Below are 25,966 nucleotides of genomic sequence, written 5' to 3'. Positions count from 1 at the left end.
ACAGCTGCCTCACCATGGCCCTCTCCATAGGCTACAGGGGAATGTCCGCTCTGGCACTTGGAGCAACCCCCCCTCTTCCTTCCCCGGCCCTGTTTGCTTCAGGACTGTTTCCCACATTGTTCTTCACTCCACACTGCCCGGCTGTATTTCTCCCCTTTCTGAAATATATTTTCACAGAGGAGCCACAACCATCACTGATGGGCTGAGCTGTGTCCTATGCTTTGTCCAGTGGAGTGCCCGTATCTACCTTTCCCTGGCACAGCCTGGACAGCCCTGTCCTTGCCTCACTGAGACCCCCATGCACCCCCAGCTGCCAGCACCTGGCCCGAGCCCCCCGTACATCTGCCCATGGGTCAGTGCCAGTTGAAAGCAGGACTTTATTCCACACTGCACGATGCACACAAACAAGTAAAAGCAGAGCAGGAGAGCAGTCACACAGAGCAGGGCAATCCTGTTCTGGCAGGAAGTGGGGCAGAGAGGTCACACAGGGCTGGTGTGGGCAGTGGGCTCTGCACCCACCTGTGCCCCCCACAGCCATTCCTGCATCACTGTTTGTGTGTCAGTGACCACCTGTTGAGTGTGACAGGGATCAACATGTTCACACATCAGTTATCAACGACTGCCAGACAGTGATAGAGATCCTAATATTAAACAGTTATCAACCAGTGACAGAGACATCCCATCATATCATACTGGAGCAGAAATGTAAACCAAAATTGAAATAAACCTGTTGTTTAGCTCAGTTGTTGCAATCAGTGAATGCCAAAGCATTTATGGCAGGTTTGCAGAATTGCAGCCAGTCCATGGGTACCCGGTCTAAATGACTTTGTTATTGGCAACAGTTCAGCTCCAAGAACTATCCGAATTAAATGAGAATAATAATTTATTTAACTCCTAATAATATTAATTCAAAGAGTTTTAATGACGTATTCTTAACCTCTAAGATGAACACCTCTATCATCTACACTGCTGGGAGTGTTGCAATAGAAATAAATTGACTTGTTTTCTACAGAGAAATATCAGCATTTTGCATGGGCTCCAGGTTTTGTTATAGTTCCCTCTTGAGGAAAACTTTGCACTTCACACAGGGCAGAATCCCTAGCAGTCTGTTTTCCAGACTGGGATTACTGAAAATCAGGACAAGGGAATGAAGACCTGGAAAAGTGTATTGAATTAAGTAAATTAAAAATATCGCATCATTTGCATTCTTCATTGCATAAATTAGAGTTAAGATCAAACATATAAAGTTGATGCTGTACATTATGAAGAAGGAGAGAATAGATTTCATGGCTTTGATGTGGGCATCCATGCTGAGGTCCTTCATGGAGTTTGTCTGCATGTTGCGTTTGTGTCTCCAGAGGGAAAAGAGAAGGAGAAGGGCAGACAAGATGACTGTTGTGAAGGAAGTGGCATATCCAAAGCCCAACATAAAATAATGAGGCAAAAAATGTTGATCTTTTCTGATACTTGCTTTCGAAATCCTTCCTTGGCAGGTGAAACTCAGTTTGTTACTGAGTGCTTTATCCATGATGTTGTAGACAGTGGTTCCAATAACCAGGGAGAAAAGCACAGACCCCAACAAGAGGCAGGGCACAATCCTGTCAATTTTTACTTTCAGGTAGATGAAGAAGCTGTTCCTGAAATTGGCAATTTTTATGCAATAAAAGACACAAAGAGAAGCAGAAAACCACAAGTTGGAGAAGTTAAAAAAGCTATGAGCACTATTAAGTAGCTGAAATATGGGGTGAACATAAAGGTAATTGGGATAAAACATTAAAAAAATGGAAAATACCCATGAGATGCACAAATACCAAAACCGGGAGGATCCCAGAAACAGCAAGATCTTCTCATTAGAGTTCAAGGTTTTCTTCTTGACCCAAGCCATGCAAATCACAGAAACAATGAAAGCATTTATCCACATGCCAGTAAATGTCTCAAGGGTGACAACGACCACAGCCGTGGCAGCGTATGAAGTGACATTGGATTGCTCTGGAGAGTGACAAGCTTCCATCCTGGGAGCTGGGAGCAGTGCTGTGCTGGACAAGGGGGTTGTTGCACCAATGTGAAACACAGGTCAGCGTCTGCTGTTGCCTGAGTGTCAGGTCTGCAAAGAGGAGCTTTATAGAGCTGCTGGTGGGGGGGAGATTTTGGTGCCGCTCGTCTTGAGAGCAGGGCAGGTGCAGGGATGTAAATGTGCTGGGTATCTCCTTACAGTGTCAGTGTGCAGGATTTGCATGTTGGTTCAGGAGGGTTGTGTTGAGTGGCACAAAGAGCAGAGATGTTTTTGTGCAGAGGACAGTGTTGTGGTTCTGTGACTGACCCTTGTTTGATCCCTGTTGGATTTCAAGGCTGGATTCTTCTATCCCTTGGTCTCTGATAGGGCTCACACAGAGTGGGGATGAAATGCAGGATGACCTGCAATATTGGGGTAGTTTTGGGCACCACTATATCAGATAGATATTAAGACATTAGGGACTGTCCATGCAGATGGTGAAGGGCCTTGAGGGGAAGCCTTATGAGGAGTGGCTGAGGTCACTTGGTGTATTCAGCTGGAGAAGAGTGTGAGAGGAGACCTCACTGCAGTTACAACTTCCTTGTGAGAGGAGGACAAGGGGGAGTAGGCACTGGTGTCTTCTCTGTGGGGACAAGTGACAGGACCTGAGGGAGTGGCCTGAAGTTGTGTCAGGGCAGGTTTAGATTGGACGTTAGAAAAAGGTTTTTTACCCAGAGGGTGGTTGGGCATCTCTCCATGTGGGCTGTGCACTGTGGCTGTGCTGGTGGATAACGTGTCCCCTCCAGGTGCAGCTGAGTGGGGCTGGTGCACAGGGCAGTGATGCTGTGCTGGGTGTTATGTTCTCAGGGCTTTCCTGGAGATGGCAGAAGGTATCTGCAGTGTGGTTTGCTGGGGCTGCTTTGTTTTGTGTGGTGCTGACATTGGCAAGACGCTGGTTTTGCCTGCTGCGTGTTGTGGGATGTGAGGTTGTGAGGGATGATGTTGCATGGGATGTAGGGAATCAGGTGGTTCCTCCAGGGTCTTGTTGTGAAATCAGCGGGGACCGTCCTGTTAAAGGATGAAGTGCACAAGCAACATGAGTGTCATGGTTTGAGATCCCCAAAATCTAATTCCCTAGTCCAAACCCCCTCCTACATCTCAACCTGGTGTGATATGAGTTTTCCAGACAACCACACGACTCAAAATGAGGGAAAGGGAATATATTTCAAATACATACTACAGTACATTATATACAGTCTTAATTATCTCTACCATGACATAAGTATTTACAATGGATCAAATCTCTTCTCCCTTCCAAATAAAAGTCCAGGAGGGAAGAAGGAAAGATCCTTCTTCAGAGCAGCAATGTCTCTAAGGCAGCAGGTTCTCTTCTTCTATGCAGCAGCTGGATCTCTGCCAGTACACACGAGGGGGTATCCAAGGCCCCTCGGCCACTCGTTTCAAGCGAGGGTCTTCTTCCCTAGGCTGTGTTCACCAGGACAAGGGTCGCTTCACTACGTCATATCACAAAGCTCAGGAGTCTTTGTGATGGTCCTTATCTTCAGGGGATTCAAGCCCCTTTGCAGAGCTCCTGTGCTCTGCCTCAAGCAGCAGGGGGACCAAGGTCACCTCCCTCCACATTCTTTCTCTGAGCTTTTTAGCTCCTCTCTGCAGTGCTGCTGCAGTTTTAGGACTTCCATTCAGTAGGAGTCCTGCAGTTTTAGGTCTTCCATTCAGTAGGAGTCCATCCTTTTCACTTAAAGGTCACAAAAAGAGTTTGGGGTTTTAGCTTCAGTTCTTACCCCAACTTTCTCTCTCTCTCTGCTGGCTCTCTCAGCTCTCTCAGACAACTCTGTCTTCCTTGCTCAGCTGCATGCTGTTTCTGCTGCTTCTCCAGTTCAGTTCTTTTCTCTTGGCTTTTAGCCATAGCCTCTGTTCACTGCTGCCTCTGCTGCTGCTCCGTTTGCCCATTCACAGTAGAGAAAACTTCTTTAGCTTTCAGCCACAGGCACTTAGCCCAGCATTACACTGTTCCAAGTCCGTGCAGCAACAGCTGGGGGTTGGGGGGGCCCAGAGGCCCCAAGGGGCTCTGAACCCCTTCCTTGTGGCATTCACAACATGGCTACCTTCTAACACCAAAGTACAACTACCTTCTCTTCCATTCTGGTTGTGATATGTTTATATTTTGCAGAAGCGCTCATTGGCTAAAACTTCAAAACTTCAAGGGTTACCACCCCCTGGGGTTTTACCATTTTATAACTGCAGGGGGAAAACTGTTTTCCCCCCACCACAATGAGAGAGAGAAGGGAGGTGTGTTGGTGCCTGTCCTTCAAGTCCTTTCAGTGGGGAGATGTGTCCAGATGAGATTTTTAAGATCTACCTCAGGTCCTGAGCTGGTGAGAGAAATGACCAAATCAGGTTCTGCTCAGTTCATGCTGGAACTATGTCATGTTTAGAGGACCTGCTGTGGAGGGTTGACCTTGGGCAGCTGCCAGCCTCCCACCCAGCTACTCCTTCAAACTCACCCATACACAGGGCAGGGCTGAAAAACAGGATGGAAAAGCTCCTGGGCTGAGATAAAGGCAGGGAGATCACTCACCAATTACTGTCATGGAGAAAATGGACTTGTCTTGGGGAAAATTATTTAAATTTATTTCTTATTGAAAATAGAGTAGGATGATGAGGAACAAACACAAAGCTAGAACCCTTGTGTCCACCCCCCATTCAACCCAGGCTCAACTTCACTCTTTCATTTCCAGCTTTTCCACCTCCTCCCCCACAGCAGCACAAGGGAAAGCAGAAAGGGGGTTGCAGTCTGTTCATAATGAGTTTTCTCCCCCACTCCTTCCTCTTCTCACTGCTCCCCTGATCCAGCACAAAACCCACTTTCCCAGGTGTTTTCCTGAGCCAGACTCCACTCAAAAGAGTCGATCTCATCTACAAGTAAAAGCAGAGCAGGAGAGCAGTCACACAGAGCAGGGCAATCCTGTTGTGGCAGGAAGTGGGGCAGAGAGGACACTCAGGGCTGGTGTGGGCAGTGGGCTCTGTACCCACCTGTGCCCCCCACGGCCATTCCTGCATCACTGTTTGTGTGTCAGTGACCACCCGTGGAGAGTGACAGGGATCAATGTGTTCACACATCAGTTATCAACCACTGCCAGACAGTGATACATCTCATCATGTTACACTAGAACAGGGCAACAGCAGCAAGAAATGTAAACTAAAACAGAGGTAAACCTGTTGTTTAGTTCAGTCATTTCAATGAGCAAGTGCCAAAGCATTTGTGGCAGGTTTGCAGTGTCATTATTGCCCTTTTGCATCCAGCCCATGTATCAGTTTTGCATATTTTTCTGTCACATTAAGAGCGTAAGAGTTTGGCAGAAAATAAACTGCCTTGCATTCTTCTGGTCCTCAGAGATCAAAGGCCCCGGGTGTGGCTGGGCTTAATTTCTGAGTATAGCCTTCAGCACTGTAAATCTCATCACATTCAGTAAGAACTTTCATGATCACAGATTCAGAAATGGTGCATTTTATTGCAGAAATACAAGTTTGGAATTGCCATGGATAAATGCAGTTACTGGATTAGCACTAAATATGAAAAAAAAAAAACCAACAACAACAATTGGTAATTCATTAAGCTTTACCCTCAGTTACACCTAAAAACCCAACTTCACCAGGGCACAATGTGACATAGCTGGAGGAGCAAATCTTACCAAAGAGGCATCCCTGCTTTTGGGGCAGAGAGTGAAGCAATCCCATTGACCCACCTACAGAGTGGGGTAATATTGTCATCCTCTGCCATGGAGGATTTCAAATGCCAAATTTATACTTTTGGGAGAAGCGGAGGTGAGGCTGAAGTCCTGAATGGTACGGACCAGCCATCTTCTATACAAATGAGGGTTATCAAGAGTTATGATTAGAAAGAGTCTTGCGCAAGTGCTGAACAGAGCAGTGTTAGTATCACTCCATCTTCTACCTGGCTCAAGCAGAGGTCAGGGGCCTCTGCTGGATAATGTATCACCCCCTCAGCAGATTATCATGCATACATTGATTCCTCCACCACATATCTCAGGGATTTATGTCTCATTCCTACAGTCAGGACTAACTGACTTTGTTAATTACAATAATAGAACTCAAAGGTTTATCTAAATGAAATCACAATAATAATTTTTTAAACACACAATAATTTAGTTCAATAAATATGAATGAAGTTTTCTTTAATTAGATCAGGAAGAGTGAACATCTGTATCATCTCCTATGGCTGGAAAGTTCCTTTAGAGATTAAATTGGAAAGTTCCTTTAGAGATTAAATGACCTGGTTTCATTAGAGATTAAATGACCTGTTGACTTTAAGGGAAAGATCAACATTTTCCAAAGGCTCCAGCTTTTCTTACAGTTCCTACCTCATGCAAAGCTTCATACATGGCAGAATCCTTAGCAGTGTGTTTTCCAGTTTGGGATTGCTGAAAATCAGAATAAGGGAATGAACACCCGGAAAGGCATTCAGATACATGAATACAAGAAACATCATGGCATTTTGATTCTTAGCAGAATAAATTATTGTCAAGATCAAACATATAAAGTTGATGCTGTACATTACAAAGAAGGAGAGAATAGATTTCATGGCTTTGATGTGGGCATCCACGCTGAGGTCCTTCATGGAGTTTGTCTGCATGTTGCGTTTGTGTCTCCAGAGGGAAAAGAGAAGGAGAAGGGCAGAGGAGATGACTGCCAGGAACGAAGCCGTATATCCGAAGCCAGTGATGAAAGAAATATGGAACGAATGTTTCTCCATTTTGATACTTTCTTCCCAAAAATTTCCTGGACAGGTGAAATTGCGGTCCCTACTGTGCAGTTTTTCAGCAATATCATAGGCAAGGACACTGATAGCCAAGGCTAAAAGCACAGACCCCAACAGGAGGCAGGGCACAATCCTGTCAATTTTTACTTTCAGGTAGATGAAGAAGTTGTTCCTGAAATTGGCAATTTTTATGCAATAAAAAACACAAAGACATGCTGAAACCCACAAGTTGAAATAATTAAGAAAGGTATAAATAGATAAAATTAGTTGAAGTACACGGTGAACATGAAAGTCTTTGGGATAAATTACTGAAAGGAGGTAATTTACCCATGAGATGCACAAATACCAAAACCTGGAGCATCCCAAAACCAACAAGATCTTCTCATTAGAGTTCAAGGTTTTCTTCTTGACCCAAGCCATGTAAATCACAAAAACAATGAAAGCATTTATCCACATGCCAGCCAACGCCTCAAGGGTGACAGTGGCCATAGCTGTGGCAGCGTATGAAGGTGACATTGATTGCTCTGGAGAGTGACAAGCTTCCATCCTGGGAGCTGGGAGCAGTGCTGTGCTGGACAAGGGGGCTGTTGCACCAATGCCAACACAGGTCAGCGTCTGCTGTTGCCTGAGTGTCAGGTGTGGAAAGAGGAGCTTATAGAGCCTGCTGGTGGGGGGGATTTTGGTGCCGCTCGTCTTGAGAGCAGGGCAGGTGCAGGGATGTAAATGTAGATGTAAATGTAAATGTGCAGGGTGTCAGTGTCACTCTTCAGTATTTGAATGTTGGTTCAGGAGGGCTGTGTTGGGCGGCAGAAACAGCGGAGATGTTTTTGCGCAGTGGACATTGTTGTGATTTTGTGAGTACCCATGTTTGATTCATGTCAGGCTTCAGGATCTGGTTCTTCTGTCACTTGGTCACCTATGGTGGTCATACAGAGCAGGGGTTGTGCTCAGCAAAGCACCATCAGGGAAGTGCAGTGTGAGTAATGAAGTCCGGGAACCCTACTCTGAAGGTCATACATTTTGATCTCCTTTACCCTTTGTGCCTTATCTCTTCCTAACAGTCTCAGCTCAGTACAGGCCAAGAGGACATGCATTTATTTTAAAATGTTCAGAGCATTATCCTTGTTCTCATCTAACTTTAGGCACTATTTTAAGTTTTGAGTAATTTAGGAGAAAAAAACAAATAGTAAGTTGTTGTTAAAATCGTATGTATCTCTTCTGTTTTTACTGGTCTTGAGCTCAAAGTTGACAATATGTGAGATTATGTTATAACATGCAATAAAATTTCCCAGCAGTACCTGAGCAATGCCCTGGAAGTCCAAAAGCCTGCTTGTTTATCTCAGTTATCAGCTATCTCAACTGTCTAAACTACTGGTTAATCTAACAAAAGATATTATCTCTCCCTATGCCCTCTGCCAAAATTACTCCAGTCATGGAATTTTGCTAACAGTCTCCTACTCTTTTATCCAGGTAGATATATTTTATATATGCTCCTATTTTTAATGCACACCTATTCGTTCTTTTTATCTAGAATTATAGGTATGTATAATGCTTTAAAAGCAGAGCAACTGCTGTTGTTATCCTGTGCTGTGTGTTTCAGATCTGAATGCTGAAGTTGTTAACCTGGACACTTTTGACAAGTTCAGTCTTGTGCTGCTTTCAAATCCTATGAAGTGGAACAAACTTACCTGAATTTTGAGAAGCTGGGTGGGTAGTTTTTTATTAACAATGTAGTTGGTATCACTTTGATATGATAGTTTTTCCAGCTCAGGAGACATTTGTTTTCATTCTTGCTCGTCTGAAGGACATAAATACCTGAGCCACATTTCTACCTCAGAGTTTATTTGTGTTACACTGGAGTCAAAACCAGTGCACACAGATTAGCAAAAGGTATTACCTGCATTTAGTGACACCATTTAATGCCTGTGTCTAGGAATCCAGGGTAGATCTGCCACTGGGTGTGGGAATAATGATGCACAGCAATTTTGGGCACTTCATACAAGGCAGTGTATGAGGCTCTAAGGTACCTGCTGTACTTTCCTGTGGTCTCATGTTCTGCTACTTGATTGAGCCGGGGCTACCCAGAGTGGAAGAGTAATAGCATTTCCCATCACCAACTTCTTTACAGGAACTGCAGCCAGTTTAAGATCGTACATGCACTGCCCTCCAGGGAGGACAAAATGAAACTAGTGCTGGAGCACCTCTGCTGTGAAGACAGGCTGAGAGAACTGGGCTTGTTCAGCTTGGAGACAAAAGGGTTCCAGGAAGACCTTAGAGCCCTTCCAGTGCCTAACGGGGGTACAAGAGAGCCCTTATATATATGAGAGTAAATATATGCCCTCAGAATGACTTATCTTTAGATGTCTTTTTTTGGTTCTTGAGTTATTTTAAAGTTAAGGGGACTAAAACCAAAATGTTTTTCAGACTGCTCTGATTTTTCTTCAATTTTTTGTTCCTTTCTCACATCCACTGCTGCACATCTGCAAATATAGCCTCTGTGATGTGTTTTGACTCTCTTTACTCACCTGTGGAAACAGCCTCTACATGGTGTATCTCGAGACATGCTTCGCATTTACTAGAAGAGTGTCCTGTTCAGCTTAGGTATGTGTCCTTTGAAACAATCATTCTAAAAGCAAATGTTGAAAAAAACCCATTTATGCTGCATGAAAGATCTGTCCTCTGGGGCCCTTCTTCTCAAAACAAGAAAAGATCTCCATACTTTTTCCTCTGCAATGTGACCTCTTACCAGTAGCTTCCTACTTTGATTAGTTTGGAGGAAAATATGTGGCTTAGGTTGAAGGACTGACTCCTTTCTAGGCCAGGCACATTTCCCACTCAAAACCTGCTTGCACTTGAGGTTTCTTCGCAGTGAAATCCAGCGTCTCTCTCCAGCACTGCTGGGTGCAGTGTGTGAAGCACCTCTAAAGCATTTTTTCTTCTCTTCCTACTCAAGCCCTCTGCGTTGTGCTGGGGGTGGTAGTGTCCGCAGCACAAGCCTTTTCCTACCTAATTGCTGAACATAAAGGTGAACATGCTCACTTTCATGTCTTGTAAAGGTTTTTCAAACCACCACAGATATGAAACGAGGAAGCAGGATTCCACTGCCTGAGTTAAGGGCACTGAGGCATTCCAGGGCACATGGGACATCTACAGGAATCATGCAGGACCTGGGGGAGAACTAGAGATTTCTGGAGCCTTGGCTCAATTAGCCCATATGCCCTTCCTGCCCCATGTCCCCTGAGAAAGAAGACAGCAAAGAGCAGGACAAGTTTGTGATCTCTGTAAACCACCAGAAAAGAAAGGAACATCGAGCTGGAAGGCCAGGGATCTACTGATACATGTGACCACTTCTAGATGCCTGTTGTGCATTGGGGCATCGGTTCTCAGATGGGATCAGCTGTGGGAAAACACTGTCAGGGCATTCATAATCATATCTCTTGTACCTCTAATCTTACAGTGTGATGTTAATTATTAATTGAAAATGGCACTGGGCCAAATTCTAATGGCACTGGAGTGCTATAAACCTGGAATAATTCTGCTTAAGAGTGTGGCTTTTCTCCTGTACAGTCAAGATGGTAATGCTGACAGATAACAAACACAGTGGAAGGAGTCAGCAACTTTAGGCCTGATTGAGAATTCCTTTGTGAAGTCTGGGTGGGTCTTTTACCAGCTGTACTGAAGACACGAAATTACCACATTCGTCTCTGTAATGTTACTCCAAAGTGGACTTAGGTAGTTGATAACAGCAATGACATCATGTGCCATTCAGGAGGCAAATTTTGCTGCTATAATAATATTTCAAAGATGGAAAGTCTGACGCTGGTTGGCTGACGCTCCATGGAAAGCTCAGCAGCATTCCCTATATATTGCAAGAGATGAGAGGGACCAGCTTCTTTTCCCATTGCAAAAATGGGCTCCAGCGTCTTCCCCCTGTGCCTGATGCTCCTACTATGTTATGTTTATGGTTCTCCACTCTCTGTAAGTAAATCCTAATTTCTACAGACTCTGAGTAAAACCCAAATTCTACAGGCTCCTCTCAGTCCACAGACATCTCATGCCTTAGAGTGACTGTATTTCATTCTCTTTCAGGTGGGGAACCACTCCAGTGGAGCTGGTAAGTGCTGTGTGAGCTGGTTTGAGTTTTGAAGCTTCTTGTGCTTTAAAGTTTCTTGTGCTTGCAGTGCCACCATATCCGAACATATAATGTTTTGTCTTGTCTTGCAGATGCTGAAGCTGGTGAGATATTCAAAGACATTCCAGACATCAACTTGGGTGAGTTCATGTCCAAATTCTCATGAGGCCTGAAAAGCTGTGAGCAAAATGCTGAATTTTCTGTATTGTAAAAAAGATTAATGATAGGTAGCTCACAGTAACAAGAGAAATATGATCAAGTGAGCTCTGAATTACCTTCCTCTGGCTATGACACCTGAATCTATGCCAGGACTATGACCCTATGTAAACAAAGGATGCAGAGGTCTTTAATTTCTGAAGTTTGGACAGACCCGTGGTGTTATGATAGAAACACATTGTATCAATTGGAAGGGCTCTGGAGTCCCAAAGCGTTTTCTACCCATCTTTATATGATTTTGATAAAGTTTTTTAAAGATGGAAAACAACTGAGATGTTTATTGAGCTTCTATGTAAGCAGGAAGAAATCAGAGGCAGGAGACACAACATGCTGTACTGTCTTCCTCCACGATTTTTTATTTCCTGCAAATTTCCATCAAATATTTCTTTTGATGGTGCACTGTGCAATATTCTTCCTCATGCATTGCTCGACTTTACTACGTTCTCCAGAGCACTGTCTCACTGTATGACTGTTGTCACTGCCTGAAAGCAAGCAAGATGTTATCAAAAGAGACATGGATAGTGGTGGCCACCAGATTTCTGCCACCACAAATGCAGACATTGCCAAATAGTAAATATTGAGTAGAAACTGCTGTTACTTTTATTATTACCTATATTTGAGTGTACAGAGGCTGGTCCTTACATAATTTCTGTAAATACTCAGGTACATTAACCTTGTATAAGTAGATTCAATAGGTTTATGAAATGAAATATATTTGATCTTTCATTTACATTGTCTTTCATTTACATTGTCTTTCATTAAATTGCTTTCCAGCTGCTGGACAGGACCTCTTTCAGGGTGATATCATGCTCCCTGTAAGTAGCTAAAACTTTCTGTCACTTGTATTTTTGCTGCAAATCTGCTCATCTCCCCACAGCAGATGCATCACCAGCTGTTAATTCCATTTTCAGAAAGATCAGCGAAATGCCCTAAGAAATGAGACTTACAGGTGGAAGTTCCCCGTTCCCTATATTCTGGGTGATGACCTAGGTAATTCAGACACTTCATTCAGATTTTATCTCCAATCCTTATTTGCACTGGAGTCACTGTGATAAAAAAATCTGCCTTTCTCAGAACTGGTTCTCTCGTATTGAAATTTTAAAATTCACTAATGACAAGATAAACTAACTTGTTTATGTCAAAACCATTTTTATTTCTTCTACAGCTAACATAACAAAACACAATTTAATCAGATTCAGTAATTTTTCTTTTCAATCATTTTTCTTTTGAATAATTTTTCTTTTGGTCCCCTGTGTGTATCTGTGTACACATGCTACTGCTCTAGAGGGAATGATCTGCAGTTTGTTAAGGTATCTTCCCAATGCATGTTTTCCAGATCTGAATGCCAAAGCAGTAATTCTCCAGGCATTTGAAATGTTCCGCCTGAAGTCCTGCGTTGATTTCAAGCCATATGAAGGAGAAAGAACCTACATAATCTTTAGAAAAGAAGACGGGTAAGGGTTATTTCAGTTTCTGTTTAGTTTTGCTTTGTAGAATTAGCAGGGAATTAATTCCATTTGACTTCAACAGTCTAAAGGTTCACTGTCAGCAGAGGAAAAGAGGCCACCAAGAAAACAATCCATCTTACCTTTTTAGACACAAAACTTGTAAGGCGCTGCCTCCCTCTGCTGACTGCAGAGGCTATTCAGATGATGAACTTGGAATGGGAATCTGATGTTTGGCTGGATGGTTACCCTTCAATGAGGTGAATCCCAGCATTGCTGTGTTTTCCTCAGCTGCTTCCACTTCACTACCAAGGGTTGTTTTCCGTTTCAGTGGAGGGTGAAACAACCCCCATGTGCACCCTCTTGAATTACCAAGGATGTGAATAGCTAGAATTTAGATTTTGAAATCTTTACAAGACAGGTCAAAAAAAGCTGTGAAAAGCCAGTTTATTTTAATATTTATGTTATGTTAATATGTTGATATGGCTCTTTTTTAATGAATGCTTCTCTCAAAATCTGAAAGGGTTTTGTACACAAAGATTCAGTTTTTCAGGAACTGGAAGGATTTATTTTATTTCCTGCAGCTAAATGTCTTTTGAAAGAAAATCCAGAAAAGCACAAAAATTTTCTCACTATATCGGCTGTGAATATTTCTTGTTCTCCCAGAACTTCAGGTCTATAGGCACTGTTATCAGGTCTACAGGCACTGATATTTTTGCCCTCAACCTTTCCTTGGGTAATGTGTTCTATGACGTTTCTCTTACAAGACCACAAGCACCACAATTTTTGGCAAGTTGGTGATGGAGAGCCTGATACTGGAAACACCCTGGTAGCAGCTATTCATGAGACCATAGGCTCTTTGTTTTCAGTGCCCACGTCAGTGTGTTCAGAGTTCCTTAGTAAACTCAACCAGACACTGCTTTGTGATGAGCAAATGAAGCTACAGCCAAAGCAGATGCTCTTCAGCACTTGCCTCTCACATCACTCTGGGGCTCCCCTAAAAAGTTCCCAGTGAGTTGGCTGAGGAGCTCCTTTACTTGTTACTTATGATTAGCATCTGCTGAATTGTGGGTGAGGGGCTTGGCACTCACAGAAAACTGTACTTTCACACCTCTGTCCAACGCAAGGCATGGTTGCTGTTAAAAAGAACCAGATGCAGCTATTCTAAATCCTCTTGGATTGTTTCTCAAGTGATTGCAGGCCAGCTCAGTCTGTCTCGATGAGTTTACTGATTCTCTGTGTGTATTATGCTTCTTGGCAAAATGGCAGCTGAGGTAGGACTAAACTTCTGTGTATCAAAACTCTGTGGTGAGCTTGGCTAACACAGAGGATAAGTGAAATACTGGCTTCATGCAAGTGATAGAGTGTTTTTGGAGGTTAGTCTGCTTTCAGAGTACAGGATCTGTAGAGTATCATGACCAAGGCATGTGGTCATCATCTAAATAATGATTTATGTCACTGCTTTTGTATTTAAAACTTTTATTATATTAATTTTAACTTAGTGAGCACACACAGAACTTAAATACAGAGAAAAAATCTCTACTTAACAGAGAGTAAACTCTCTTCCTCAGGTGTTGGTCCATGGTGGGGGACCAGCATACTGGACAGACCCTCTCAATTGGGGAAAGGTGTGACTACAGAGCAATTGTGGAACATGAAATCCTGCATGCTTTAGGATTTTATCATGAGCAGTCAAGGATGGACCGGGATGACTACGTGAAAATCTGGTGGGATGAAATTATTCAAGGTAGGTATTAACCTTCAAATCAGATTTTGTAAAGTGCAGATGTATCTGTATCTCATTTTCACTCCTAAATGTTAAGACTTTCCTAAAAGTATAATTTTAGAAGCACCTGAGACCACTGTAAATCAACAAATTCTGGTACAACTTCTGGTCAAAGACCAGAGACTGTCTAAGGCCAGAAGTGAGAGGCCCTGCTTGGGAGTCAGAGGACTTCATTTCACCTTGGCTGCAGGACTGGTGTGATCTCTAAATTTTGAACAAATTGTTTCACCTCTCTCTGAGTCTGTTTCCTTTTGCCATTTAATGCAAACTGTAAACTTATTTAGATGGTGAGCTTTGAGGTGACTCTTCTTTAATCAAAGGTCCTCTCAAAATCTGAAAGGTTTTTATATTCAGAGATTCAGGCTTTCCTGAAACTGGTAATACTCCCTTTGCACATGAAAAAGCCTTAAAATTATTAGTTCAGATGGGACACATAAAATAGAACTCTATCCTGCTCTCTCCTGCCCAGTGTCTCTCTGCAGGTTCTTTTCTTCAGGTTTAGTATCATCAGATTCAGTGGCTCTATGAGTTTCAGCAAACTTCACAGGCCCCTAGTCCCTAGAAGGCAGTTTCTTCTGTTGTCCTCTGTGAGATCTGGTTCTGTATTACTTAATGATAATTTATTTGAAAAGGAGTGACTAAAAGAGGGTATTTCTTTTTAATTTTTGATAAAAAGTGCAATTCAAGTCTCTGTAAGAAAACGATCCCAAGCTGTTATATAATCTCAAGCCTTGGACTGAAGACCTTTGCAATCTGCAGAAGGGAAGGGCACTCTTTATGCAGAGAATCTGTAATTATCCATCAGCACAGTCATGTGCTGTTTCTTCTTTGAGAAAAAATGCCAACTATTCTGAAAATATTATTTGTAGTTGGAAATGCTGGTAATCTTTCCTTACTTCCATAGCAAAGCATGTGAAATGGCTCCCTCTCTCTGCCCTAGCAGACACTTTCATAAGGAAAAACTTTCTCTAAGGACAAATTATTTCACCAAGAAACCATGAGAAACATGTTCCCAAAAGACATTTCAATAGAAATATCATATCAATATTGTAAATCTAGGGTGAAAACATCTTTCTTTTTTCCTCCAGATTGCTAATGCATTCTTTACTTGAAAGAAAAACAGAACCTGGAGGCACTCCAGGACTGTCATATCTGTCCCCTTAGTGAGCGAAGGACTCTAGGGCTTCTCCTTGTCCATATATGATTTAATATCCTGGGAAATGTTTGCATCAATATTCACAGGTTCTGGAATGGATACATTAATCTTAGATACATTAATCCTTAAGCTTAATCCTTCAGGATCCTTACTATTAGACTGTCTATTCTGACCTTTAAGGTATCCCATTCTTTACAGCTCATTGATATTTGATCTTGAACTTGCTGAAGTCACTTGTGGGGGCACAGAACTGCAATCTAAAGGCACTGCTTTGTTGTCCAAATGACAAACAGAAATCTTGCTAAGTTTGAATATTATATTTTAAAGTAATTGCTTTTGGGTATATCAATTCTGCCTCAGGAAACTGTATCCAAGGGGCCATGCTAAAGCCATTCCTTTCTAATATCTCTAAAAATGAAGCACTTTTCTGTTCTTTTATTAGGCAGAGAGCACAATTTTGCGAAGTATGATGACAGCTACATCACTGACCTGAACACCCCCTATGACTACGAATCACTGATGCACTATGCACCATTTTCATTTAACAAAAATAGCAGCGTCCCCACAATCACAGCAAAGATACCAGCATTTGATGACATAATTGGACAACGTCTAGACTTCAGTGCCATTGATCTGGAAAGACTGAATCGCATGTACAACTGCAGTAAGTCATAATTTAACCATGGCAAACTCTTTCTTTGATTATACTTGAGCCAGGCTGGTTCACCTCCCTTACGTCTCTAAAACCACAAAAAATCTTCTCAGGTGTGCTCGAGGACAGGACCTGTGGTGTGCAGACACAGTTTATTCCCTCCTCATACCTCTCCTTAGTTCTCCTGTCATTAATCTTGTAAAAGTTAATTAGTCAAGGAAAGTAATTCCATTCTTATCTTTTCTTCCACACTGCTCCTGGGGGTTCAGACCTGTGGTTGTATTCTGCTGGTGTGTGAGCAGCTTTGTTGTCCTTTTGTGAGGTGAATGCAACAGCACTTTGTCCTCTTTTACTGACATTTGGTCTTAATTAGATTATTTTGTACCTGAGATTAGCCAAGTCTAGAGTCCAACACTGTATATTTTGCTAATCTGGTTGAATATGTTATCACTGATCATGGTTGTCACTGAGAAGTTATTGTCCCCAGTGATCTGTCAGCAGAAGCATCACCTTATAGGAAAACTCAGCTGAACTGGCCTAAGGTAACTGCATGGACTTTGCTTGAAGTGGAAGAACAGCTCTCATGCTCATCAAGCAGATAAGTGAGACAAAATGAGCAATAACCTCAGCCAAGGAATGGTTAAATACACCACCCCAGGGTCAGAGAGGGACTTATCTCTCCAAGGCTGACAAACAGACACAAAGACACCATCAGTCACTACCACATGGGTGCTTGTTAACCTTCTGCAAAGTGGTCAAATGTTGGTTTTAGGCAGGGAATCTCTCCAGAAATCAAATGTTTCCTCTTTTGAGCTGTTGGGCTCACATCTGCTAATGTGAGGATTGTATTCTCTACAGGATGTTTATACTAGCGTAAACAAAACTCCCGAAAAATAGAGGAGAAATTACTCAGAGATGACCACGTGTGCATTTTTTTTTCAGCTTCAACTCACACCTTTCTGGACCAGTGTTCTTTTGAGTTTGACAACATCTGTGGTATGATTCAGGGCACCAGAGATGACCTAGACTGGGTCCATCAACTGAACAATGTGACAGGGCAAGAGGACCACACGCTTTCTGGGTGCTGTAGAGGTAAACCAAAGTAACAGAACACTTTTCTATTTTATGGAAAAAGGGTTACCTGGAGTAACAGCCCTTGTGCATATCTGTGTGCTTTAAATACAGTCTTTAACAACTTCTCTGAGCCTGTTGTCAACCCTTGAGACAACCCAGCACTGACTGCTCTAAAAACACAAGATTAAATAACCATATTTAAGACACAACCCAGAAAACATCTGAGTTGTAATGTTTTCAGTTAAGCAAAATGCCCATTTTCTTCTCATTTGTCTTGACCCTTTGAGTGCGAGTTTATGTTTGCACTCATGCTCTCAACAAAGTTTTTCAACTTAGTGGAATGTTCTCCACACCAGCAAAATAAAAGGGGACAAAGAACAATCTTAACTAGAGCCCATTTAAATATAACGTGGACAATAATTTACTGCAACTTCCAAAGTCTGAGTAAGAGTTTTGTTGCCTCATGATAAGAATGAAACAGCACTCATAGCCACTCATAAATGTTGTGTTTGCAATGCACATTGTTAGTTAAGCTTGATGAATGCTGGTTGTGGAGGTAGAAGAAAGTTGCAAAGTATTTTATGATAGTAATTACAGATAATTTTTTCTTTTCAAATGGTAATTTTGCCATTTTTTTAAAGGAATAAGATCTCAAAAAGATTGGAGCCAGCCCCAGTCACAGTCACGGGGTGCTGACTTACAACTGAGAATAAAGACTAAATCACAGCAGACAGTTCTGAAAAGCAAAAGCCTTATTTGTTATTATTTAGACAGGGCAAACTACTACACACTTGCAAACAAAAAATTACTTCAGTGGTAAATTTTGCGTAAGTATGGGGGGGAAAGAACCCTGACCGAAAGCATGTTCAATTATGCTTTGTTAGTCTTTGATAAAGGGAAACATTGACTTGCTGCACTCAGGAGTAGGTTATTCCCCTCACGTGACCCACCCACTGGAAAAAAAACAGATCCCCAACTTCTTACAATGCCGGTACTTGTCAGAGGGGTCCAAGAATAAAATATAACTCAAGAAAACAATCTGACAGCTTCTAGAAATACATGCTTCTAACCCCCACTGACTCTTAATTCTCTCTCTCTTTTTTCTCACTCTGTACAATATAATTGTAACTGAGAAAATAATTTAACTGAATTGTTTGAGTTTATTGGGAAAAAGCCAGTCTGTCTGAACTGGGTACTTAACTTGCACTTGGGCTTTAGCTTCTATTGACTCACTACAAAATAAGCATTGAAGAGTTAATGGAGAGGGATGGGGGCCTCTGAGAATCTCCAGAGTGTTGAAATGAATTTCATGAATAGGGAGTGTCTCTCCTGCTGGTGCCTCCAAAGGGTCATTGACTCCATCAGGAATTTAGACCTTTTTTGATAACTGGTTCTACAGTCATCTCATATGGGGGTAAATTCTGAGTTTCTGACAGAGGTGGATCATATTTCTCCCAGATAGTTTTGATGTCCTGGGGTTTTTGACTTATTGCTAGCTGAAATGAAGGAGGGAAAGTAGAGCTTAACATTTAGGGAGTCTACTGAAGTCTTCTAGGGCCATATTTTAATTGCCATAGATGCTTAATGTTGCTTTTCTTTGACTTTCTTAACAAAAAAGAGGTAGAGTCCAGATCATTTGGGGGTTTGTTACTATAACAATTTCAACAACAGGCTCCCAATGCTGTTTCTCACTTGAAGCAAGAGTGATGATGCTTATGTTTAATACACTTAAATTTAAAGTGAAGTGTCATACATTGCATAGAGCAATTAGGTACCTTTGGCAAGGTTTCTATGGATATGAGTTCAAAGCATTGCTACCATGTGGGAGGGAATGGAGACTATTCCCCTGACCTGGTTAGAGAGAACCTGATAAACAGATCAAACAGCTCCACTAACCATGCAGGAGACTGTTCTGCCTTCATGCAGCTACAGTACTGTTGGAACTGTTGGAATGAGGTGTTCTTTAAGGTCCTTTCCAACCCAAACCATCCTGTGATTCTATGTTATGTTATCTTGGAGAAGACTCCACAGAACCAGCACCCAACAGAGGAAACTTTCACTCAACAGCTAAAAGAATTTCGCTTATTAGTTTAACCATTGACTATAAAGAATAGTAAAGAATAAGTAAAAAGCAACACAATACAGATAAGACAAGACATCACAACTTCATATCTTATACCAAGATACGTTATGTGTGCAAATGGTAAATCCTTGTAAACATAAGGATAAAAGTAGACACTGCAAATCTAAAGTAAAATACACCTCAAAAAATGTTAACGGGAAATTAAACTAGAGGGGCAGGAATTCTTAAATAATTTCCCCAGACTGAGAAATTGAGTTTTGGAATCTTTGGGCAAGCTATAAAAAAATTGCTTCCTCATGTTCAAGGTCAGGACAATGCTAATTTTGTGTCCAATCCTTTTTTATTATCATTATTGCTGAGAAGAAATTATTTTTACAAGGTAATATAACATACAATCCCTAAGAATCTCATCTTTAGATTATCTTCATTATAAATCAAGAAAAAAAATATATATTTACTTGTTACTTGTAGTCAGCACCAAATCCTCTGTCTCATATATTTCTAACATTCCTGAGGAATACAACTTCCAATTAGACCAACTAACGCAAACTTGACATGAGCCGACAGCAATGAGTTCCATAAATGTGCTAAACTGCTACTCCTGTTCTTATCCTGGTCTGTCTTGGGTGGTTATCACACAACATTTCCCCTACTATTCATGTTAAGTATGAATGTTAAGTATTACTCTTCTGATTTTTGAAAGAGTGCAGTTGAAATGATAAATTTACAACCTGCAGTTAGTGAAAAATCTGGAAAGAGACCGTGACAGTCTACTCTTTCTCCCCAGATGCTGGCTATTTCATGTACTTTGACACCAGCTCTGGCACAGCAGATGAGGTGGCAGTCCTGGAGTCTCGAATCCTTTATCCAAAGAGAACTCAGCAGTGCCTCCAGTTCTTCTACAGGACCACAGGAAGCATTTCTGACAAGCTGATCATCTGGCTTAAAGAGGATGATGGCACTGGGAATGTTCGCAGATGAGGAAAATCCAAACCTTTCAAGGTAGTTTGGAAATTAGATGAATATTTGGGTGGAGGGGGGGAGTTGTCTTACTCTAACCATCATGCAGAGGATTGGCTGAGAAACCCAGAAATTTTCCCGAAGCTACCACAATGTCTTGCAATATGGCTAAGGATTTTGGTATCACAGGAGGGCATTTAGTAGACAAACTGTGGTTGTAATAATGTAATTTAGGTGCTTCACAGCAGAAGTCACAACATTCCTAATATTATGTTACGCTCGGTGATTGAGAGGAATTCCAAGCTGTGCTGGAGATCAGTGGACTGTATCTCCACTGGTTGTTATATGATCTAACTCTGAGCTGCTCAAATGTAAGTACTTGTACCCCTCTGCAGTCAATAAGAATCCCAGTCTGACTTTTAGATGGTCAGAAATATAAAAGCATATGCAGTTTTGGAAATGTGAACTGGATTCTCACTTCATGTGATTTTGTTAAATAGGACAAATTCTGGCACTGCTAGACCATGTTCTAGGTTGTCAAAACTCAAGACCTTTTATAACTGGATCTGCCTATATCAGGCTGCAGCAGTTTGCAGGGAAGGATAGGTCCCTGCAAAAGTGTCAGGCACAGCTAATTCTAACACACTGGGTCATTGATTCCCACCCTTTTGTTTTGTCTTAGCCCTTAGCCTGTTGCTCTTTATACTGTCATTCCCTAATATGTGAACAGTTCCTTGTACAAAATGTCCAAAGCATTTCGATGATAAAACAATGTGGATATATTATAATCACAATATCAGCTTAAGATCTCTCACCTTCAGGTCTTCATGAGAGGTCCAGTTATCTAAAAATGCAGCTGGGATGGATGGCTAGGAACAAGTTACTTCGTAATTCCTCTAATCACACTGATGGCAGTGTTTTGCTTTCCTTTCACCAAAGCTGACAGTGATTCCAACTGGAAAATTGCCCATGTAACCCTCCATGCTCAGAAGAAGTTCCGTTACCTCTTCCAAGGACTAAAGGGCAACCCCAGCTCTTCATCTGGTGGGATTGCTATCGATGACATCACCCTGACAGAGACCCCCTGTCCCACAGCCGTGTGGGTCATTCCGAATTTCAGCCAAATCCTTGAGAACACATCCATTAGTGTTATTCAAAGCCCTCGTTTTTATAGCCCTGAGGGTTATGGATTTGGCATAACTGTGATCCCCAACTATAACAGCACTGGCTACGCTCGCATCGCCTTTCACCTGTGCAGTGGAGAGAACGATGCTGTGCTGGAGTGGCCGGCTCTGAACCGCCAAGCCACGCTCACAGTGCTGGACCAGGACCCCGACGTCTTGAAAAGGATGTCCTCGAGCAAAAGCTTCACCACAAGCAAAAACCATGTTAGCTCAGGTGAGTGTGTCTGCCTGGGGGAATGCTGACAATGAGAGCCAAGGAATCCAAGTCAGAGGACTGAGTGCAGGACTCAGAGCTGAGTAACCTTGACTCCATTTCCCAGTTTGAGGCACTTTCCTGAGTACGACTTCCCTGTGTGTGATTCAGAATCCCTGTCTGTGGAAGATCATGTAATGTGAGAAGTGGCACATATAAGGTTGGTGTTATTATGAACAATGCCTGGGATATCTGAGTTTAACTCTAAATACAGCGTTCTCACAAGAGCTGGCAATTCCCATTCTACCTGTGGTTTGTTCACTGTGGTAGGTGACATATCACCACCTGCAATGCCAGCAGGGTGCTGTATCCATTACTAAAAAATTACTTTTAGTTAAAGCTCCATTTTGGAAGCTTGGTTAACTTCAACATATTCGGTTAACTTCAACATACATAGTTTGAATGCACAGCATTTACACTGTAGCTGCATTTAAGAAAAAAATACACGAAAATACCTGCAAGATCTGTCTGCACCACTTGAAGCCTTTCTTGCTTGGCTGGGAGTAGACTGCAGAGTATGAACTCTTTCAAACAGGGACCACCTTTTAACTCCAGGTTTATATAACATGTAACACCATAGATTCACATCCAGCCCTAGGATTTCCCATGGATGTGTTAATTCAGAAATGTTCAGCCTGGAGAGGAGAAGGCTGAGCCCTTCAGTACCTGTAGCCCTTCAGTACCTGAAGGGAGCCTACAAGAAAGATAGAGGCAGACTATTCACAGAAGTATGGAGTCACAGGACAAGGAGGAATTGGCTTCAAACTGAAACAGAGTAGGTGGTGAGGCACTGGAACGGGTTGACCAGAGAAGTTGTGGATGCCCCATCCCTGGTGGTGTTCAAGGCTAGGTTGGATGGGGCTCTGAGCAACCTGATCTAGTGGAAGGTGTTCCTGCCCATGGCACGGGGGTTGGAACTAGGTGAGCTTCAAGATCCCTTCCAAACCGAATAGTTCTATGATTCTATGAAAGAAATAAGAGTAATAGGACAGTGTTAGGTTTGCTACAGAATAAAATACTAGGAATGAATCTTCATCCCTCTCCATTTTTCCCAGTGGAAATTTAGTACATATTTTTTCAATATGACATTTAAAACCTTAAGTATGAGTATGTTTAACAGAACCATGGAAGTTACCAAAATCTGATAAACCCTAAACCACAAGTACTTAAAAACTAACAGAGGAATGTCTTTATGCAGGAGGGAGCTCTGAGCTGGTGACAATGAGGAGGTAACTGGTGTTTGATTAGTCCTCAATGAAAGAGGAGTTGTGAATTTCAATGCCCTCACATAGACTAAGAATCCTCATGCAGACTATACTTAAGGATCTGCTGGCACCCTTAGTTTGTCAGTCTTCTGTGATTTGTTTGGGGATTTTAGCTCTGAACTCGATTTTATAGATCCCATTTAACACTTTAATGCAAAAAAAGTCATGTCATACTGCCAGCTGCAAAACTTTGTGGTTCTTATTCATCACTCATAATCTCTTTGCAGATGGTAGTGGAGCTGTAATATGGGATAAACCATCAATTTCTGGAACATTTGATGAATCATGCAATTGCAACAGAACTGTATCCTTGGGGTGGAATAACTTCATATCTCACAGCGAGATGAGACGGAGAAGCTTCCTGAAAAATGATGACCTGATTATTTTTGCAGAATTTAATGGTAAAGGCCCTTTTCCTTATTCTCCTTACAAAGTGGGTGATTCTTTCTGTGTTCGTACATTCAAGTAACTATTGCACCTGTTTCCAAGTTATCTTCTCTTTTAACGGGGATCAACTTTAAAAAGCATTTCTGTGTCTTAGTTTCAGGTGGGTGATGTTGACTAAAGTGATTATGAGTTCAGAAGGATCTAAATGGCAGCAAGTTTTGGAAGGTTAACTTCTCAGACAGCTTTAAGCACCCTGACCAGTAGCTATGCCCATTTCTAACTAAAAGGCCATCCCCATTGTATTTATTTTCAAACACATGGGCTGTAATTTTTTGAAGTACATAATATCACAGATTTACCTAACCAGTTTCAGCAATTTCAGTATTATTTTCTGTCTTGTGCTTTAAATACACAGAACATGCTGTGGAACAGCAAGAGTTCTTTAAAAGGCAAAAGGAGTACCCTCTGGTTCACAAGATACTGTGTGAGCCCCAGGTAGGAGGTGTACCACATACAGCTTCACTCACTGATATCTGATGTCTTTCTCTCCACTTTCCTTTTCTAAAAGATATAATTCACCTCAATAACACTGAAGTTCCTGTTGAATCTGTACAATCTGCCCTCATGGGAGGCCTCATCCTTGAGAGGCAGAAGAGAGCAGCCCAGGATATGCAGTCTGTTCAAGATCAGCTGCCTTATCTGCAAGACCCCTGTGATCCAAACCCTTGCCAGAATGATGGAGTCTGTGTGAATGTGAAAGGAAAAGCAAGCTGCAGGTACCACGGACCTCTTCCCTCCTTGCTCTGTCTTTCTTCTTCAAATTATGCAGCTAATCAGTGTTCAGAGCTACAGATTTCAGAGGTCTAAGCCATTAGATCTTCAAGGAACAGTATAAACAAAACACTTTGCCACAGTGACTGATTTCTACCAGCAGCCACAAGGGGAGGTTTCTTTGTATAAGGCAAAGAATACCCATTTTGTGGTGCTTCCAGGTATGTAAATAGCACCCAAACAAAGTGGGGATGTTGTGACATGAACTCCTCTAATGGAAACTGCTCATCCAGGATAGTGAATGTGAGGACCTTCAGGTGAGTCTATAGGGCAGGGTAAAACTCCCAATACATGTATTTTTTTCCCAGGTGCCCATCAGGACAAGCCTTCTTCTTCACGGGTGAGAGGTGTGAGTCAAGACAGGTCCATGGGGACATCCTGGGAATGACAATTGGTGGAATAGCTGGAACCATTGTCTTAACCATCGTCCTCATTTCCATGATGGCTAGAAGATAAAAAAACTGCGGGGGAATAAATCTCAACCTGGTGTTTTTCCATAGTTCATAAAACATTGGTTTTCAGTGAAAAGTGATGAATACAAGCTGTAGAAGACCAGTCAACACATGGATCAAAAGCTCTATCAACACCTTGGCAGAAATCTGCTCTATCTGAGGGTTGTGGCGATTAAAATGTGTCATGTAGAACTGCTGTCTGATGCAAGTTCATGCAATACCTTTCTCATGTGTTCTTTGAAAATTTCATTTCTTCATCCCATAGCAAGCAGCAGTGCTGAGAGTCCATGCATTTACTCTCAGCCACAGTTTAAACTTAGATCAAATAACTGGTAGAACCTCTCGAAACACCGGTAAAAGTCACATAGAAGCATATATATAAAGATTTTAGAAATGTTCCTACAAAAATTGCTCAAGAAATCTAAAGGGTACAAATCCATAGTTACGTAAGCCAGTACATCAACACTAAGTTTCCCCAGAGCTGTGATGTTTTACTAATGCTGATTACATATTACAGAATTCATAAACTACTATGGCATGTTATTGGCCAATTCTCTATCAGGGAAATAATTTCACATTAAAGCTAGCAGTCTTTCTAAAAAGTCTCATCACATAAGGTTTTCAAATCTTCAAATGTAAATCTATTCTGTGGGCATAATCTAAGGGGTTTTTAAACATCTATAAAACTCGCATGATTTCAGCAGGCTCTGGATGAAATGGGAGCAGATTATCTGTTATCAAAGGGTAGAATCTGTCATGGCTGCCATTAAATTCTCATCTCTTTGGAAATCATCATCTTAAAAGTCAAGGAGAGCGGTGGGAAAATATGAAAATGAAGACTGGCTCTGTGGTGCTAGAGAGTTATGAATAAGGTGAATAACACCCTTGAACTAACTGCAGATGTCAGGAAGTAACTGATCTAGTATGACCTAAGATCTCTGCTTTCAAGGGCTCTAACAGTTTTCACACCTGAAACTTGGATACCCAGGCTTCCTTCAAAAGCAGTTTCTTCTTGTCTGAAGCAGTTCAGAAAGCAAATAATCGCAGAGGGTGTCACTACTCTTGTACTTATCAGATACCTGTCACAAGGGATGGCAGTCAAAGCAAAATGCACTTTCATGGCAGTAGTAGTGCACAGAGGGCTGTTTTCCACTTGGGTTCATCCTGGTGCTCAGAGCAAGCTTGTGAATAGGGACAAGCCATCCATTTAATTGAGGCATTACCAGCAAGTTAATAGTCTGCCTTTGGAATGAAATCAATTTTTCTTGCAACACACCTGACTGGCTGGACTCATAA

At 41.9% G+C, this 25,966-nt stretch overlaps 3 protein-coding genes across 3 annotated transcripts; 1 reads left to right on the top strand and 2 right to left on the bottom strand.

Annotated features, from left to right (window-relative positions):
* Positions 1-1,048: 1,048 nt before the first annotated feature.
* On the bottom strand, positions 1,049-2,011 carry LOC116784073 (taste receptor type 2 member 9-like). Its single transcript, XM_032682253.1, has one exon. It carries the CDS (start codon positions 2,009-2,011, stop codon positions 1,049-1,051), a length of 963 nt encoding a protein of 320 aa, XP_032538144.1.
* A 4,381-nt stretch (positions 2,012-6,392) lies between these two features.
* LOC116783862 (taste receptor type 2 member 117-like) lies at positions 6,393-7,340 on the bottom strand. The gene has a single exon (XM_032681815.1). It carries the CDS (start codon positions 7,338-7,340, stop codon positions 6,393-6,395), a length of 948 nt encoding a protein of 315 aa, XP_032537706.1.
* Positions 7,341-10,660: 3,320 nt separating this feature from the next.
* On the top strand, positions 10,661-24,892 carry MEP1A (meprin A subunit alpha). The gene is given in 15 exon segments (XM_032681812.1): positions 10,661-10,772; positions 10,884-10,908; positions 11,019-11,066; positions 11,917-11,957; positions 12,054-12,132; positions 12,479-12,596; positions 14,159-14,334; positions 15,972-16,193; positions 17,124-17,273; positions 20,126-20,311; positions 20,314-20,340; positions 21,238-21,696; positions 23,228-23,401; positions 23,956-24,163; positions 24,527-24,892. Coding segments are annotated over 15 exon segments (2,130 nt in total). The 5' UTR covers positions 10,661-10,703; the 3' UTR covers positions 24,675-24,892.
* Positions 24,893-25,966: the final 1,074 nt, after the last annotated feature.

This window comes from Chiroxiphia lanceolata, chromosome 3 (assembly GCF_009829145.1).
Source record: "Chiroxiphia lanceolata isolate bChiLan1 chromosome 3, bChiLan1.pri, whole genome shotgun sequence".
NCBI classification, from domain to species: Eukaryota; Metazoa; Chordata; class Aves; order Passeriformes; family Pipridae; genus Chiroxiphia; species Chiroxiphia lanceolata.
This window is presented reverse-complemented; position numbering and strand designations above follow the sequence as displayed.